Source organism: Mixophyes fleayi, chromosome 2, assembly GCF_038048845.1.
Source record: "Mixophyes fleayi isolate aMixFle1 chromosome 2, aMixFle1.hap1, whole genome shotgun sequence".
NCBI lineage: Eukaryota > Metazoa > Chordata > Amphibia > Anura > Limnodynastidae > Mixophyes > Mixophyes fleayi.
In genome coordinates, this window is record NC_134403.1 from 54,386,539 (window position 1) to 54,402,433 (window position 15,895).

General features: G+C 38.2%; 1 protein-coding gene across 5 annotated transcripts in view; it reads left to right on the plus strand.

The window, feature by feature from the left end:
- The window catches only part of NBEA (neurobeachin), a 468,711-nt gene that overhangs the window by 186,965 nt on the left and 265,851 nt on the right, over positions 1-15,895 (plus strand). For 4 of the 5 annotated variants that reach the window (XM_075198991.1, XM_075198992.1, XM_075198993.1 and 1 more), the window contains exons 23-25: positions 9,800-10,017; positions 11,918-12,071; positions 12,430-12,453. In XM_075198991.1, coding sequence (XP_075055092.1) covers positions 9,800-10,017; positions 11,918-12,071; positions 12,430-12,453 — 396 coding nt within the window. The remainder of the gene's footprint in view (positions 1-9,799; positions 10,018-11,917; positions 12,072-12,429; positions 12,454-15,895) is intronic. The other variant, XM_075198996.1, reaches the window with a different exon arrangement.

Consider the following 15,895-nt stretch of genomic DNA (forward strand, 5'->3'; position numbering starts at 1 on the left):
GATCACTTCATGGACCCCCGTGTGCCACTCAACAATAGAGCCCATATGATAAAACTGGCCACTCACAACGCCCACTTACCCAGAATACTCACATTTGCCCTTTATAACCACATTTACCACCAGTGCCTCTCAGACTTCCCAAGAGCTGATGCCATCATGGCATAAAGCAGAGAAAACGGCCAATGAGTCATAGGCAGAAATGAGGGGGGGGGGAGTGGTGGTGGTGGCTGCAGGCTGCCTCTGTGGGCCTTGTGCAGTCTATTGCCCAGGTAATATGTTGGGGTATTCCATGAGAAGATGGAACTGCCCATTATTTTTTCAAAATCATTATCAAGGTTCTTTTTTTTCCGCTTTGTTAGTGAACACCTCAAATGTAATGTTCTACCATGACAATGGTGCTGCAAAATTATTTTTCTTTTATGGAATTTTATATGTGGGTAGCTGCCTACTGAAGAAGTTTTGCTTCCAAAGTTGCCACCATTACATACTCACCAGCTGCTTATGTTCTATAAGTTCTTAGTGAGTTTTGATGCTGTTTAAAGTGTTAACTTTTCAAGCAAATTCTCGGATGAATCTTGAAGTTAAGTTTATATATAGTATTTAACTTGCAAAAACAGAGTTCTTTAATTACTATGCCCGAGACAAAAAAACATACTACATTTTTTGTGATGAGATAATGGTTTGAGGTTGGGTGTACAGTTGGTTAGAAGTAAGCATTTGCTTAACTTCATTACCTCTAAAAATCATTAATTGAATTATACAGTTGCATTATCATGATTTTAACCTTTTTTTAAACTGTCCCACCCGTGGCAATTTGAACACCAAGGGGTAAATGTATCAAGCTGAGCGTTTTCTGTCTGGTTTGAAAAGTGGGGATGTTGCCTATAGCAACCAATCAGATTCTAGCTTTCCTTTTTTAGAATGTACTAAATAAATGATAGCTAGAATCTGATTGGTTTTTCAAACCTGCCGGAAAGCTTTCAACTTGATACATTTACCCCCAAGACTGGTGATGTTCCAGTGAAACTTTGCAAGTTCTGTGTGTTGCGTTCCAAACATGTTATGCTTACATGTGAAATGCCACACTATGTTGGTATGTAAGTATCATCCAAACTTGTGTACGTGCACATTACCAAAGCAATCGGCCAACAAGATAGGAACTTTACAGAGAAAGAAATCAATTGCTTGAATTTGTTTGTTGTGATCCAAAAAATAAAGAATGCATGACAGGTAAATGTAAAGACTGCACTACAGAACTCAGAAATGAATTTTTGATGTATGCACTTATAGCAACATTAGCTGGAAACAATATAAAGAAATTCATTGTCACTCCAAACTAGTTGAGACTGAATGCTCACTTGAAGATGGTATTGCTGCATTAAATTCAGTTACTTCGACTCAAAAATCGTGTTTATGTTAAAAGAATTCAGTCTCAAACATTCATTGACATGACTGAAAATCTAAAGGAAGGCGACCTGTGCTCCAAACTGATTTTGCAGAAAATTTCTACAGTGACCCAAGATGAAATACAGTCCGTGCATTGGATCCACAACCAGGTCTCTATATGTACTGCTTGTGCATGACTTTCAAGGGAAGAAAACCATTCCTTTGGAATGGTCATTGATTGTCTTGCCCACCACAAGCATGCTGTATTTGCCTACCTGAATAGAATTGTAACTTCATTGAAAAATGAGTTCAATTTACTAAACATCAAGATATTTTCCGATGGAGCAGCAGCCCAATTTAAGAATAAATTTACAATGTCGAACCTTTGTTTTATGAAAGAAGACTTCGGAGTGGAGGGACAATGATACTTTGCCACATCTCATGACAATGGGGTGGTTGATGGGATAGAAGCCGTTGTAAAACGTGCTGTGTGGAGCAGAGTAAAATAGCGCACATTTCATGTTGAGAATTCTAAATACTTTGTTTCAGCTCGTTAGTGAAAATGTTGAGATCATACAGATCATTTCTGAAGAAGTTGAAGTAAACAAGGAAATTCTAGATCAAAGATGGAAAGCTGTAATTGGTTTTGATGGGTTACAGTCACTATCTGTGGGGCCATGACAAATAAACTTTGATTGTTGGGGACAACTTTCAGTCTGAGCACAAAATGTTCAACATTTTCAAACTTAAAATCTCCCAAGTGAACCTGATAGTCCTGAAGATCGTCCCTCCCAACTGGAAGTTACTCAGATACAGCCACCTGAAGTTGATGTAACAGCAAGGGGCATTTTTGCTGTTACAGTTCAAAACATCTTCCAGATAGACGGTTTGCTACAGATATGCTGGCATTGCACAGAGATCCTGTGAAGATGATGATTCAGTAAAAGAAATGTTTTTGAAGGTGGTTTAGGAAAACGGAAAACTGTTCAAAACAGATGACAATGATATTAATTTTGTAAATTTTGATCATATTATTTCAGTGTTACCCTCACCAGAATTAAAAAAAGTGAGAGGCAGGGTTTTATTCTGCGTTTTTCTTCTTTAGTAGATGTTTGAACAGGTTTAAAAGTGTAATGTGAAAACAAATAAAATCTCTACTCAAAACAATAATATTTGAAGTAAGATTCACATGTTAAATGGCAAAAAAAAATGATTGTATAGCAATAGAAGCGCACTGTTTTTGTTTTGTATACATGAAACGGCTGTTACTGAGAATTATTTTGCGCTGTGTCCCACACATGACACTAGATTTACTGAATGGCGAGTTTGAAAAAGTGGAGATGTTGCCTATAGCAACCAATCAGATTGTAGCTGTCATTTTGTATAATGTACAAAATAAATGATATCTAGAATCTGGTTGCTATAGGCACTTTTTCAAATTCGCAGTTTAGTAAATATACCCCACAGTTGTCCCACCCATGACAAAATAAAAAATCATTATATTGCATAAAACTAATACTTTTTTTTTTTTTTTGTAACATATTCCACATCAAGTTCTTACTTCACAATGGGTAAATTATAAATTTGATTCCACCTGTACATTCACAGAGATTGCATAAAATTGCTCACTATGACAGAAGGTACTGTATGTCCATTTTCTGTCCCATCCGTTTGAAAATCAATAATGTCATGCCTAACGATGCATATAGATACTGTACACATCTTATAATAACATGCACACTGTATGTAAGCTACCATAATAATGTTAATATACTTCGTAATATGAGAACTTTTTTAATAAGAAAACCTCGGTGCAAATGTTTCACCCGTGACAATGGAATGCCCTTATTATGTATAGCAAATAGTTGCCGACTGTCCCTGATTTCCAGGGTCTATCACAGTTTGGTTTGTCCCTATTTTTACATTTTGACCAACTACGTAATAGTTATTCTGTTTATGCATGTCACATGTCATGTTTACTATTTTTCTTATTCTCACGGCATTGAGAACAAAATTGATGAGAATTATTAAAAATTTGAAAAAGGTCTCAAATCCAGTGAAGGCGACATGATGGGGATATCCGCCGATACTGCATTGCATGTGATGAGTTTAGCTGCACTGGCTCCACAACAAAGTGCCCTTGGAAAGTATTCTAATGTCTCTTGGAGCTAAGTGACCATATGGGAAACACTACTTTTAGCAGACCTGTGCATTGCCAACTGGCCTCGGACGGACACACGTTTATGTGGTACATGACAAGCTAAGCGCTAACTGAACGTGGTGTAGGAATGATGGATACATTAGAAAGCTTGTGCTGGTACGTAACATATCATAAGATCGTCCCTTGTGTCCTACAACATTCTCCTGGCTCCTAGATTCCACTGACTGGCTTCTGTATTCAACATTATCTTGTCTATCATTGTTGATAGGTTTAATATGCAGGGATAACCTCTTCATGGACATCATTAGCAACAGTGACAGTAATTCAGAATATGATAAAGCTAGCTAGAATAGCTGTTTAAGAGGTCCTAGGTTACCATTTGAAATAATGGGAAATGTGTCCTATGTTCTTTAATTGACAAGAATATTCAGTAAGAGGCAAAATGAGTTAAGTACAATATGTACAGAAATCACCACTTCCTAATTTGGCCTATTGCCAGGATTATAGGCTTAACATTTTTAAAAAAGTGTTTCATTTTTTTTCTTATTACTCATCATAAAAACAGCCATTTAAGTGATATAAATGTCATGCTGCACATTCAATAAGGATGCCGACTGTTTACGAGGATGCAGTTGATTTTGGATAATTGCTGAAGCACGCTACGAGTTATACTGGATTCCAACACTGCCTCGTCATCAGGAAAAGTAGCTGACATACAATTGGGAGAACTATTTGCAGAGGCGGTCATGTGATGGGCCATACTGGACTGAACTGGCACTTAATTATATTGATTTGACGGAGCAGGCAGAACCCAGTGTTGGAAGTAGTACAGCAATAAAAAGATAATTCTTTCAGAGTTTTGTCGTATTTATATAATTTGTCCATCTGTGAATCCTGAGCAGGAATCTTGAGACTCTTTCACAGAATATGAGTGCGGTCTGTTGCTAAGCAACAAGATACCTTCCATCTCTTAACTGCTACTGTACTACTGATTGAGAATTAGAAGTGTGAGTTCTCATTACGGCAGCTCACACTTACCTGGGTTTCTGTGCATTTGTTCATCGGTCATTTCTGTCTATTTTTATTAAGCTGTTAAAAGGAGCAATGATACATTAATATTGTAAGGAAAATGTAATACTGGTGTGGGCTGCGTGTTACTTCATGTTTTTAATTAATATTAAAGCTCCTTAGCACCTTCACCGGTGTTGTTCCTCACATTGCATTTTTTTAAAAGCGATAAATTCTTCTAAAATTAAGAAATATTAATGAAAAAGAATGTATGGAATACGCGTAATAGAATGATAAATTACAGTGTAGTATACCCTACCTATTTGTTCTATTGTTCCTAGATGACCTTGTTAAAGACCGGCTGCCTTTTTCCTTGTGCTATTTATGGCACACCCAGAGTCTCTGTATCAATACTGTATGGTACTATATACACATGCTCGTTATATAGCGGCACTGGGACATAGGACATCACATAATAACTTGAAGGAAGGAATATATATATATATATATATATATATATATATATATATATATATATACATACACATATATATATATATATATATATATATATATACATACACATATATATATATATATACATACACACACACACACACACACACACACACATACACAGATACAGGATGGATTGCCTATGCCACCCTGTCTGTTGTTGCTGGGAACTGGCTGGGCTTACTTTGCCACCGTTCCCTTTCGTTATCCCAAATGCGCCCTCTTACCGCAGTAGGAGGGGCTTTCAATGCTGCCACCACTGAGCTCTTTCTATGGCACTCAGACCCACGTTCCTTCTGGGTCACTGACGCTGCTAGCGTACCTCGTTGCTGGTGTACCCGGGCTGGTAACTCCGGACCTCTTACTATGGATACGGGTTGCTGTGAATGGATCCCCCCCTGGCCTATCACATTGACCAGGGCTGCTGGGTAGTAGGCAGAGTGGTGGTACTGGAAACGCTTGAATCCAAACCTCAGAGACAGCCAGAGAACGGATTAGATTTAGGGTCTAGTCTGTAGATCACAGGAATACAGCAATATTGAAGATGTTTCCAAGCAGGTCTTTGAAGCAAGATGTTTATTTGCTCTCACACACTGGTAGAAGATACCAGTGTGATCAGGTCAGATGAAAAACAGAATGAACACATTTCAGTGTACAAGTCAGTGCATTTATACATTTCAGATACATGCTATTTTTATCATCAGAATATACTATATTTACACAAACATGGATTTACATGTTTTGCAAAGCTAACAAAATTTGCACTTATCTATGAAATTCACTCTGGACAACAGGCCACGCAGTAACGACCTGCTGCTGGGCCTTTGGCCAGAGCAGGCATGACACTTAATCACAAAACTTCATTAGCACTTCCATACTAAATACATCCCAATACACACAAGACCTCCATCCACAAAGGCCTATTGTATCAGATATATGCATCAGAAATAAGGCATATCCTTTAGTAAGGTGAAAACAGGAAAAAACAGTTTCTACCCTTGTCTAAGAAATAAGGATTTCCTATCTCAGAATATATACAATATTAAAAATAAGTGCATTGGCAGTTTATATAAATCAGCGCCCTGCGCTATTTCCTTTAACTAAATTGATACCATAAGTGTGGTCGTCTTCTGTTTTGGCTCATCCACTTCGAAGCTCCACATACTGTGCATTCAGAGTATTTTCTGCATACCACTGTTGTAACCTGTGGTTATTGAGTTACTGACCCTTCCTGTCCACGTTCTCCTCTAACCTCTCATTAACAAGGAGCAGAACTTCTGCTTACTGGACACGATTTTGTTTTCTGCACCATTCTCTGTAAACTCTTGTGACTGTTGTGCATGAAAATCCCAAGAGATCAGCAGTTTCTAAGATGTTCAAACCCACCTTCTGTCTGGCAGCAACAATAATTATCATGGTCAAAGTCACTTAGAGCATATTTCATCCCCATTCTGGTGTTTGGTCTGAATAGCAGCTGAACCTCTTGACCATGACTGCTTGCTTTTATGCATTGCGTTGCAGCCACATTATTGGCTGATATGATTTCTGCATTAACAAAAAGGTTTACAGGTGCACCTAAGAAAGTGTATATAGCAGTAAACCTATAAAAGTACTAAAATAAGACTTAATTAAACCTCACTTTAAAAAAAATAAAATAAAAATGCTTGGAAATGTTAAGTATATGTAAATAAAAATATACGTTTAAAAAACAAAATCCCAAAAACCCAAGGCCAACATTAAAATAAGGCCAACCAAAAAATGCTGAAATATAGCGATCATCTTAAAAAGCCATATATCCATTGTGTCATAAAAATAAGACTAATCCTCATTAATACCTTCTGGGGGTAAATGTATCAAGCTGAGCTTTTTCCGACAGATTTGAAAAGTGGAGATGTTTGCTATAGCAACCAATCAGATTCTAGCTATCATTTTGTAGAATGCACTAAATGAATGATAGCTAGAATCTGATTGGTTTTTCAAACCTGCCAGAAAACTCTCAGTTTGATGCATTTACCCCCTGGTGTCAATGTATTTAACTCAGACCCAGTAGGACTCCCTTTTAGAAAGAGACCTTTATTGACTATATGGCCTAATTGTATTGATTCAATCGCTTTAAGTCTGAAACTCTCAATATTTGTATTGTTTATAAATAAAATGTCACAAAATACTACTGTAACTAACCCTCCCGATGTTGCTGACATGTTCCTGTATTCTTTTATTCTCTCTTTAATTTTGCATGGTCATAGTATAGATACAGATTCATACAACAGAACAATGGATCTAAAACAAATTGCACAGACCAATATGCAGGTGTAATAATCATGGTAAAGGAACAATAGAAATGCAACAGAGAATGACCAGTTTTTAGGAATACAATAGGAAAACCAAAACAAATAGGGGCAGGGTGGAATGGAAGTGAAGGGTTAGCGGAGATGGGGATACAGGGCTAGTAGGGAGGGAGCAACATATTTGTCATATTAGCTTAAGGTGATTGGAAGTTGGTAAGGTGCCTCACACTGCCAATTCTAGGAGAGAAAGAGTTGGCAGAACAGCATCAAGCAGAAAGCCATACATTTGTAAAATAATTTCCATGCATGAAGGGTGATGTCTGCAAATCCGTTCAAAAGGGGTGAGATCTCTGAAAGTGCAAATTGGCGATAGAGATTAAGAAATATCGTATCTGTAGATGTTTAAATGGGCTTAAGACATGAGAAGGTGACCTCTGCTGGAGGTCAGTAAGGGAGAGCCACCAACACGGTCTATAGAAATCAGTGGGGAACTTGATATCGGCCAGTTGATAAATCTGCCTATACACTATCTCTACGGAAATGCTGGGTTACCCCAGATAGCAATCATAGGGGAGGTGGAAGTATTTCAATGAATATTAGTCCCAGAGAATGTTAATGGTGGTTGTTTGGTCGATGGCCTGTTTTGCTTTCTACATGCCTACAAGGGAGTTAGGGCAGGCCGATCTAGGTACTCAGACTTGATATCCAGCCAAGAGGATGTATCTGTGGGTGCATATGATGCAACAACTTGGGAGAAATGAGAGGCCAATTGAATAATTTTATGTCCGGGGTCCTCTACTCCCTCTAGGGTATTTTTGGGTTGTCTTTTCAGCATATTAGCGGACAGCCTCTGGGGCCTGTTGTTCCCAGATTAAACAAAGGCTTTTCTGGATATTGTTTGGATTGAGAGAAGGACAGCCTCCGTAAGAGTCTGGAAGAGACTTTTTTTATGTTGCCATTTAAATTTAAAGTGAGATTTAAGGGATTTGGCTTATTGAGGGGGGACATGCCCTCTGTTTTTGAGTAGCTCTATTCTTATTTTTAATTTTTTCCTTGTGTTACACAGGTGAGTTTGCAAGCACACCCGCTAATATAGGTAACAAATGGAGAGGCGCTGGTTATGTGAGTGATTGCTGTATATTCCTTTTCACCAGCACTTTTCCATCATTTTACACATGTTGCAGTGATGGTAGAGATGACGCCATTTGTCTATTGGAGTCAGTTAGAACTAAAGTTACTACTGATTCCATTGCCTGGAATACTCCTCAGATTGCTGACATTTCTATAGACTGCGTACGGTTTAGGAGGTAAAGAATGGCACAATTGGATCAATGGAATATTCCAGTGGTTTTGGAGGATACCCTCAATGTTATACCATGAGTTTTTGACTGTAATGGTTTAGAATTGTTCTCACAGTTTACGTTATTACTTTAATATCCGATTGTTCTTTATAATAAAATAATCTTTTCTACCGTTAAATTCTATCTTTCTATTGGTTTTAGTATTCTCTGACTAGGCTTAAGTATTATTATATTGTATTAATGAAGGGAAGACATAGGGGTATCCATGTGAGAGTACTGACACGTTTAACCCTAGGGAATGTGAGAGCTCAAACTACCCAGTTGAGAATACATAGTTGATAAGTCGTATTCAATGGTATTGCAGTATTTCAGATTTGATGCACTGCATGAGTCTGAAAATGTAGAATGGCTGCGAACTGCACGATATACATGTGAATTAGATAAGTAATTATTAGCGGTCAGGGTGATTGTGTCTTCTGCTCCCGGGCAGCATCTGCCGTTATTATGACTTTCATTCATATGCCTTGTAGGGATAATTATTTTTCTGCTACTCCACAATCTCAGCCCACCAGATAAACCCGGTGATTTAAGCACCAGTACTCGAGCCGTGGTGTAGAAGTACACAGGGTAACATATTCATTTTAAGCAAGGTTTATTTTCACTGTAATAGTATTCAATATATACTCTGTCAAATGTTTTTTAATAATTTAATTTATGTACGTTAATTTCTTATAAGGTTGGAAGCTGTAATAGTGATTGCAGAGTCTGAAGAACAAAATGTAATTAAAAATATGAGCCATAGAGAGACTGTAATTGCCTGACTGTACCTTCAGGTGTACGGCGTGCTGAAATAGCTGCATTTATATTTCTCTGCTAAATGTGCAGTTAAGGTAATATGGGCATCTACTCCCAAGAATTGCTATGCAGTTATCTGAGTTGTAACTATTTGTAATAAGCATGTAGAGTCAGAGTACTTTGCAAAGAATTAATTTAGAAACTTTTTAGGTTTGTTTTTTTTACATGACCGCGGAGTAATGTTTTGCAGTATTTTCAGCAGTTTCTGCAATAAAGAAAGATTTGGATGAAAATTTTTAACTTTTTTTTAAAAATGTACTAAATAAACTATTGATACATTTTAGGCTGTCCAAGGTCGATCAATCAGCCAACATGAACGGGACTTGCGCGTTGATTTGGGATTCCGTGGCATGCCGATGACTGAGGAACAGCGCCGTCAGTTCAGTCCTGGCCCACGTACCACAATGTTCCGTATCCCTGAGTTTAAGTGGTCCCCAATGCACCAGCGACTTTTAACGGATCTGCTCTTTGCTTTAGAGACTGATGTGCATGTTTGGAGAAGGTAAAACATTTAAAATGTGTTTTGTAAGGAATGTCCCAGTTACAGAGTGGGGGGATAGAGGTAGGGGCTGGTGGAGACACAATAGTAAGGCAGGAGGCTGGTAGGCTTAATTAAAAGATGAGTTGACCCTTTAAAACTTTGGAGATTAGAGGATTGTTTAATTTGTGGGTGGGCGCGCGTTCCAAAAGTGGGGAGCAGCACGGGAGAATTCCTGGAGATGAGAAGAGATTCTCAGTGGGGAGGTGGCGGTTGCTGGGAGAGCTGAGAAAAAGGAGTGTGGGTAGAAATGAGGAAGGAGATTAGATGGGTGGCTGAGGGCTTTGTAGGTGAGGTGTTTGAACTTGATTCTGTAACAGACAGGGAGCCAATGTAGCGACTGACGGAGGGTGAGAAAAGTTGAGTGAGACAGCAAAATGAGTCGGGCAGCAGCATTTAGAACAGAGGGAAGTTGGGAGAAGGAGACCAGAGAGGTGAAGGTTACAGTAGTCGAGATAAGATAATTAGTAAATGTGAATTTTGGATTGATCCTTGAGATATTGCGAAGGTGGAAGCTGAAGGATTCGGAGAGGTACTTAATGTGGCGGTGAGGGTGAAGAAGAAGGAGTAGTTGAGGATGACATCCAGGCAGTGGACTTGAGGGATGGACGAGAGAGTGATATGGTCAACAGTTAGGTACAGGTTGGTGGGGGGTGAAAATGTTTTCGGTTTTAGACATGTTAAGTTTAAGAGAGTGCTGTATAATCCAAGAGGAGATGTATGATCATACTGGTGTAACATATTGTATAGGTTAGTCTTAGAGGGCTCCTAAGTAACAAGTTTGAGTGCAAGATGTCGTACTGCTCATTAAGTTTTTATTCTGTAATTGAGCTGGTTGTGGTTTGTTCCCTTGGGGGCCATGTAAGTTTCTCATATGATGAGGGAACATTAAATGTGAGGCACATTTAGTATTTATAGTCACATAACCTTTATGCCTTGTGGTTTTGGCAGGCTATAGAAAAGGAAGCTAATTATTATGTTTATGTTGTGGTCACCCCCTGCTAGAAGGATGTTTACCAAGACATTTATTATTAAAGAGAGAAAAAATAATTAGACGTACCAGCCTGTCTGTTTATTTTAGTTTATCACAGGTTTAGGGTATTTTGTAATAGTTTTGTGGATGATAGAAAGCCGAGGACCAATGGGATATGAGTTTGAAACAATTTTATGGGAAGTTAATTATTAAAGAGGAATCCTTTCTCTAGTTAACGAATGCTAGAACATGACTGTACAGTAACATTAAGGATAGAGCTTGAACTAATAATTGAGGATTAAATGTATTGGTTTTAAAATTGTAAACATCAGAGACGGTTTGATTCATTACTTTCCTCTAGTTCATCCTGTCATGTTGCCGTTTCATATTCTCCTCTCTTAGGACAAAAAGCATTGTGCTGGCAGTAGTGAGCTAATTCTGTGATACCATCGGACAAAGACATATCATTGGTTCCTTTCTAATTGTAACTTTTGTCTCATTATTTACTGTAGGACACTTGTGCAAATCTAAGATATACATTTGTTTTCTTAACCCTCTCCTTTGTACAAGTGATTAATCATAGATAAATATTCATGTCTTGTAATAGTAGTAGAATCCTCGGGCTAGGGATAGTGAAGGGGGAAAGGAAAATCTGCAGTTACCCCCATCGGTTATCTTAATTAAAGGCGCTTAATATATTTCTACCAATCATATATGTGTGATATATATATATATCTATCTATATATATCTATATATATATATATATATATATATATATATATATATATATATATATATATATATATATATATATATATATATTTATTTATATATATTTATTTTGTATGTGTGTATAGAGGCACAGTACTAATGATTCCCTTGATCTTCAGCCATTCAACAAAATCTGTCATGGACTTTGTCAATAGCAACGAAAACATCATCTTTGTTCACAACACCATCCACCTGATTTCACAAATGGTTGACAATATCATTATTGCGTGTGGAGGAATATTGCCTTTGTTGTCTGCTGCCACATCACCAACTGTAAGTATAAAGGCTCCATCTAGTGGCCACCTTAGAGGATAACAAGTCCTATTTTATTTGACATATGTGCATTAATGGTTTAGATTTTAAACAAAACATTTTTCACACAACTATATATATATATATTTTTATATAAATGCTTATTTAATGTGCATTTGTTTTAAATACTCTATTTTCAGAGTAGCTATATTATCTTTGACATATAGTGAAGTAAAAAGTGATTTGCTCTATGTATATTACCATTAGGATTAAATAATGCAACTGTTTCTAAATGTGATTTTACTTTTTGATTTTAATGCTTTTCTTTTTCTTGTACTGTTGTGGTCTGTTGTCTGTGTGTGTCTTTTTTCATGTCCAGGGGTCTAAGGTTAGTATATCAGATGTAAGTTTCCTTTCTTATTATTTTTTTATTCTTCACAAACCTCATTATTTGCTATATTTTACTATGCAATACATGTTTTAAATTGAGCCATTAAGCATGCATATAAAAATATGATTATTTCAAAGTATACACAGACTTTATATATGAAGATAGTTTTCTACCCCACTTCCCCTATACACAGTGCAATTTTGTTTGGTCAGTTGGGCAGTTTGAATATGCTCAATAGAAAGTGTGCTATTTATAGGCTTATTAAAGCTGATTAAAATGCTATTAGTTCTGGTATGGTGGAGAATCCATTCCACCCACCGCTGTGTGTGAGCCAGACGTACGGACAGACATACTCTGCTCTGTATTCCTGCTGTGTAGTGTGACCGTTTTACTTACCAGATCAGTGCATTTAGGTCAAATGTGTGTTGTCAAATTGCTTACTGATTTCTCGTATGGCTGCCATGACAGAAAGCCTGATCTCATAGCATGTATGGCAAGGTACAAATCTTTACCCTCGTACATACAAATCTTGTAGTCTGAGGACCCATCCTGATGCCTCTTGTACAACTGTGCAGGTAAAACACTGCTCAGGTTACTACTCTTGTAGTCTGAAGGGTCTGTTATAAAAGGATAATGTTTCCCAAAACTGCAAATTCAGTTTTGGATGAAAATCCAAGAACTTGTTCACAAAATGTTTCCTAGCTGAGGTTGTTCAGGCGATCCCACTGGTCATGTGATGTTCTCTGGACGTCCACTGCTGCCCATCCTGTGCTGCACTCTGACTAATACTTGTAATATTTCTGACTCTGTATCATTGACAGATAATGCTGCTTACCCTTGGAGCATAGTTTACATGATATTTGAGAACTTTTTGTTTGTGGAAATGTGCTTAGAACTTCTATACCTATGACACACTTGGACACCATGCTCCATCATATCGTGTCACAATATTCCCTGCATTGACAGGGAGTATAGTAGCAGGCTCACGTGTCCAGAGCAGACACAGACCTTTTATTGTCCGAACCAATATTCCTGCGATTGCAGCCTATCAATTTACTAGGACTTGATGGCATCACTGCGGCACTTTGTAAATGGAGGCATTATGCTGAATCGATATTAATGCGCAACGGAATGTGTTGGCACTATATAAATAAATGATGTTGATGAAATGATGATGATTAATGAGAATGAAGCCTGTCAATTCTTGACCCTGTGATGGCACTAGCTTGGTTCAGTAAAATGGCTGCCTCCATTGTTTGTAAAGGTGATAGGCACACTTTAAAGAACCTTTTCTACAGTGGCTCTTTATTTGCTTAAAAAATGGTGCTTTGTTGTGTTATCTAATAAGCAGGAAACAAAAGGGGTTGTTTCACAGGAGATTGCATGTAATAAAGTCTGCTCTCTATGCTCTCTCCTTCAGTGCCTCATAGAAAGGGAGCTGGGAAGTGTACAGATAGCTGGCCTGGAACAATGCATATGGTAGAAACGCAAACAAGGCACAGACCTCAAAATAAGTGTGCATTTGAAATGGTGTGTAGGACTGTCGTGCTATGCTACAGAAGATGCTGCAGGATCTGTCCAATATCTATGTAGATTATAAATTTGCAAAATAATGCACAGAAAATGTAAAAAACGGTTGAATTAATGTCACCTGTTAATAATGTAGGCATTAATGATAAAACAGTTTAAAAACAAAACACAAACTGTTTTTTTTTACATATTTTTCCTCCATGAAATACATTTATTAGGATGTTGTTAATGTCTACTGAGCATAAAATACATTTTTACAGTTATTCGTGATTGCAAACACGAGACTGACATCACTAGTACTCAGGACTTAGACTAGCCCCATAGCTGGAGCAGGAGATACGGCAGAAAATCAAGTAACTATGAGACAATCAGAGCTGGATTCGTATGTTGCTGCATGTACTTGAGTGTGGCACTCCTCTACTGTACATTGACTACAGCAAGACGCCCCTTCCATGCCCAGTTCACTCCCCCAAATTGTAGGCTGTAATAAATGTCCTTTGTGATTTTGCGGACAATATACACAAAATCAGCACATTTGTGCCTTGATGACTCAGGTCCTTAGTGTGTGTGTGTGTGTGTGTGTGTATTCACTTTTCCTCGGTAGACTGTCCCCATAGGGATTTATGATCTGATCCCTATGACATTTGCATTGTTTGAGGTTACTACATGTGTCCAGAGTGGGAATGAAAGCCCTGCACTCTGAACAGAAATAGCATTAGTAGAACAATAGCAACACAAATGGTGCCTGAATTTACCCAGAGCGTACCAGTGTAACCTTGTGTATACTTTCAAATAAGCTTATTTTATAATGTTTGGTACCCTAAATTATTAACAAAATCATGTCAAGTATGCCAGTTATTCATTGTGATCTTTTTCTCAGCATAAGTCTGTGCATAATGTCTCAGTATTGCCTGCTAGTGCACCCTTGATGTAATGATTAGATAATATCTGTATCGTAATTACAATGATTATATCTGTTATATGCCAGGAGCTTGTTGTGTAGCAGTGGTCCTAGAACGTCTCCTAGATGGTACTTCAAGGTTATATCAAGGCTGACCCTGTAATTGTGGCTGAAATCATAACGTAATAGTGGTTATTTTTGCTGATACGTTTTCAGATGAATATGCCACAAATGCATACTTGCCCACTTTCTTCAGCTCCCTTCCGGGAGCCAGCCAGTGGAGGGGGGCGTGAGGGGGCGCGGGACGGCCAAAATTACGTCATTTTGGCCCCGCCCCCTGTGACGTCATGACGCAAACGCGTCATTTGACAGCGGAGGTGGGGCCAAACGCCGCGATTCACCGGGAATCGCGGCGTTTGGGATCTAATTCTGCCCACTTCACTAGGAAGTGGGGCACTTCCTAGTGAAGTGGGCAAAATTCGGGAGATTGCCACACTCGCCCGGGAGTCCGGGAGACTCTCGCAAAATGCGGGAGTCTCCTGGACATTCCGGGAGAGTTGGCAAGTATGCAAATGTCATAAGAAATCCCAAAATTGTACCTAACAGTGATAAACAGAAAACTCCTGATGGCGCCCAGTAAATTATACTATTTTATATATTCAATATATTAGCGGTGAGCTAATCCCACTGGTATACAGGAGAGCTTCCCAAAGCGCTCACCAAGAACACAACTAACGTACAGCGCTGAGATCAACAATCTCCACCACTCTCAGATAATGATAAGGATGTCTACAAAGTATTAACACACATTATATAGGTACCAGCACATTAAGGGGGGAATTTGATTGGCCGTGATGTTGTGAGGAACATCGTGGCTGCATATTTTTACCATTTATACAGTAAAAATATCGCACCTCTATGGGGTGCAAGAAAAGTGAGGGACGCTTTGCATGGATTTTTTTACAATTGAATAACCCCATAAATGGTTAATAAACAACAATAAATATAAAAAAAATGATAAAC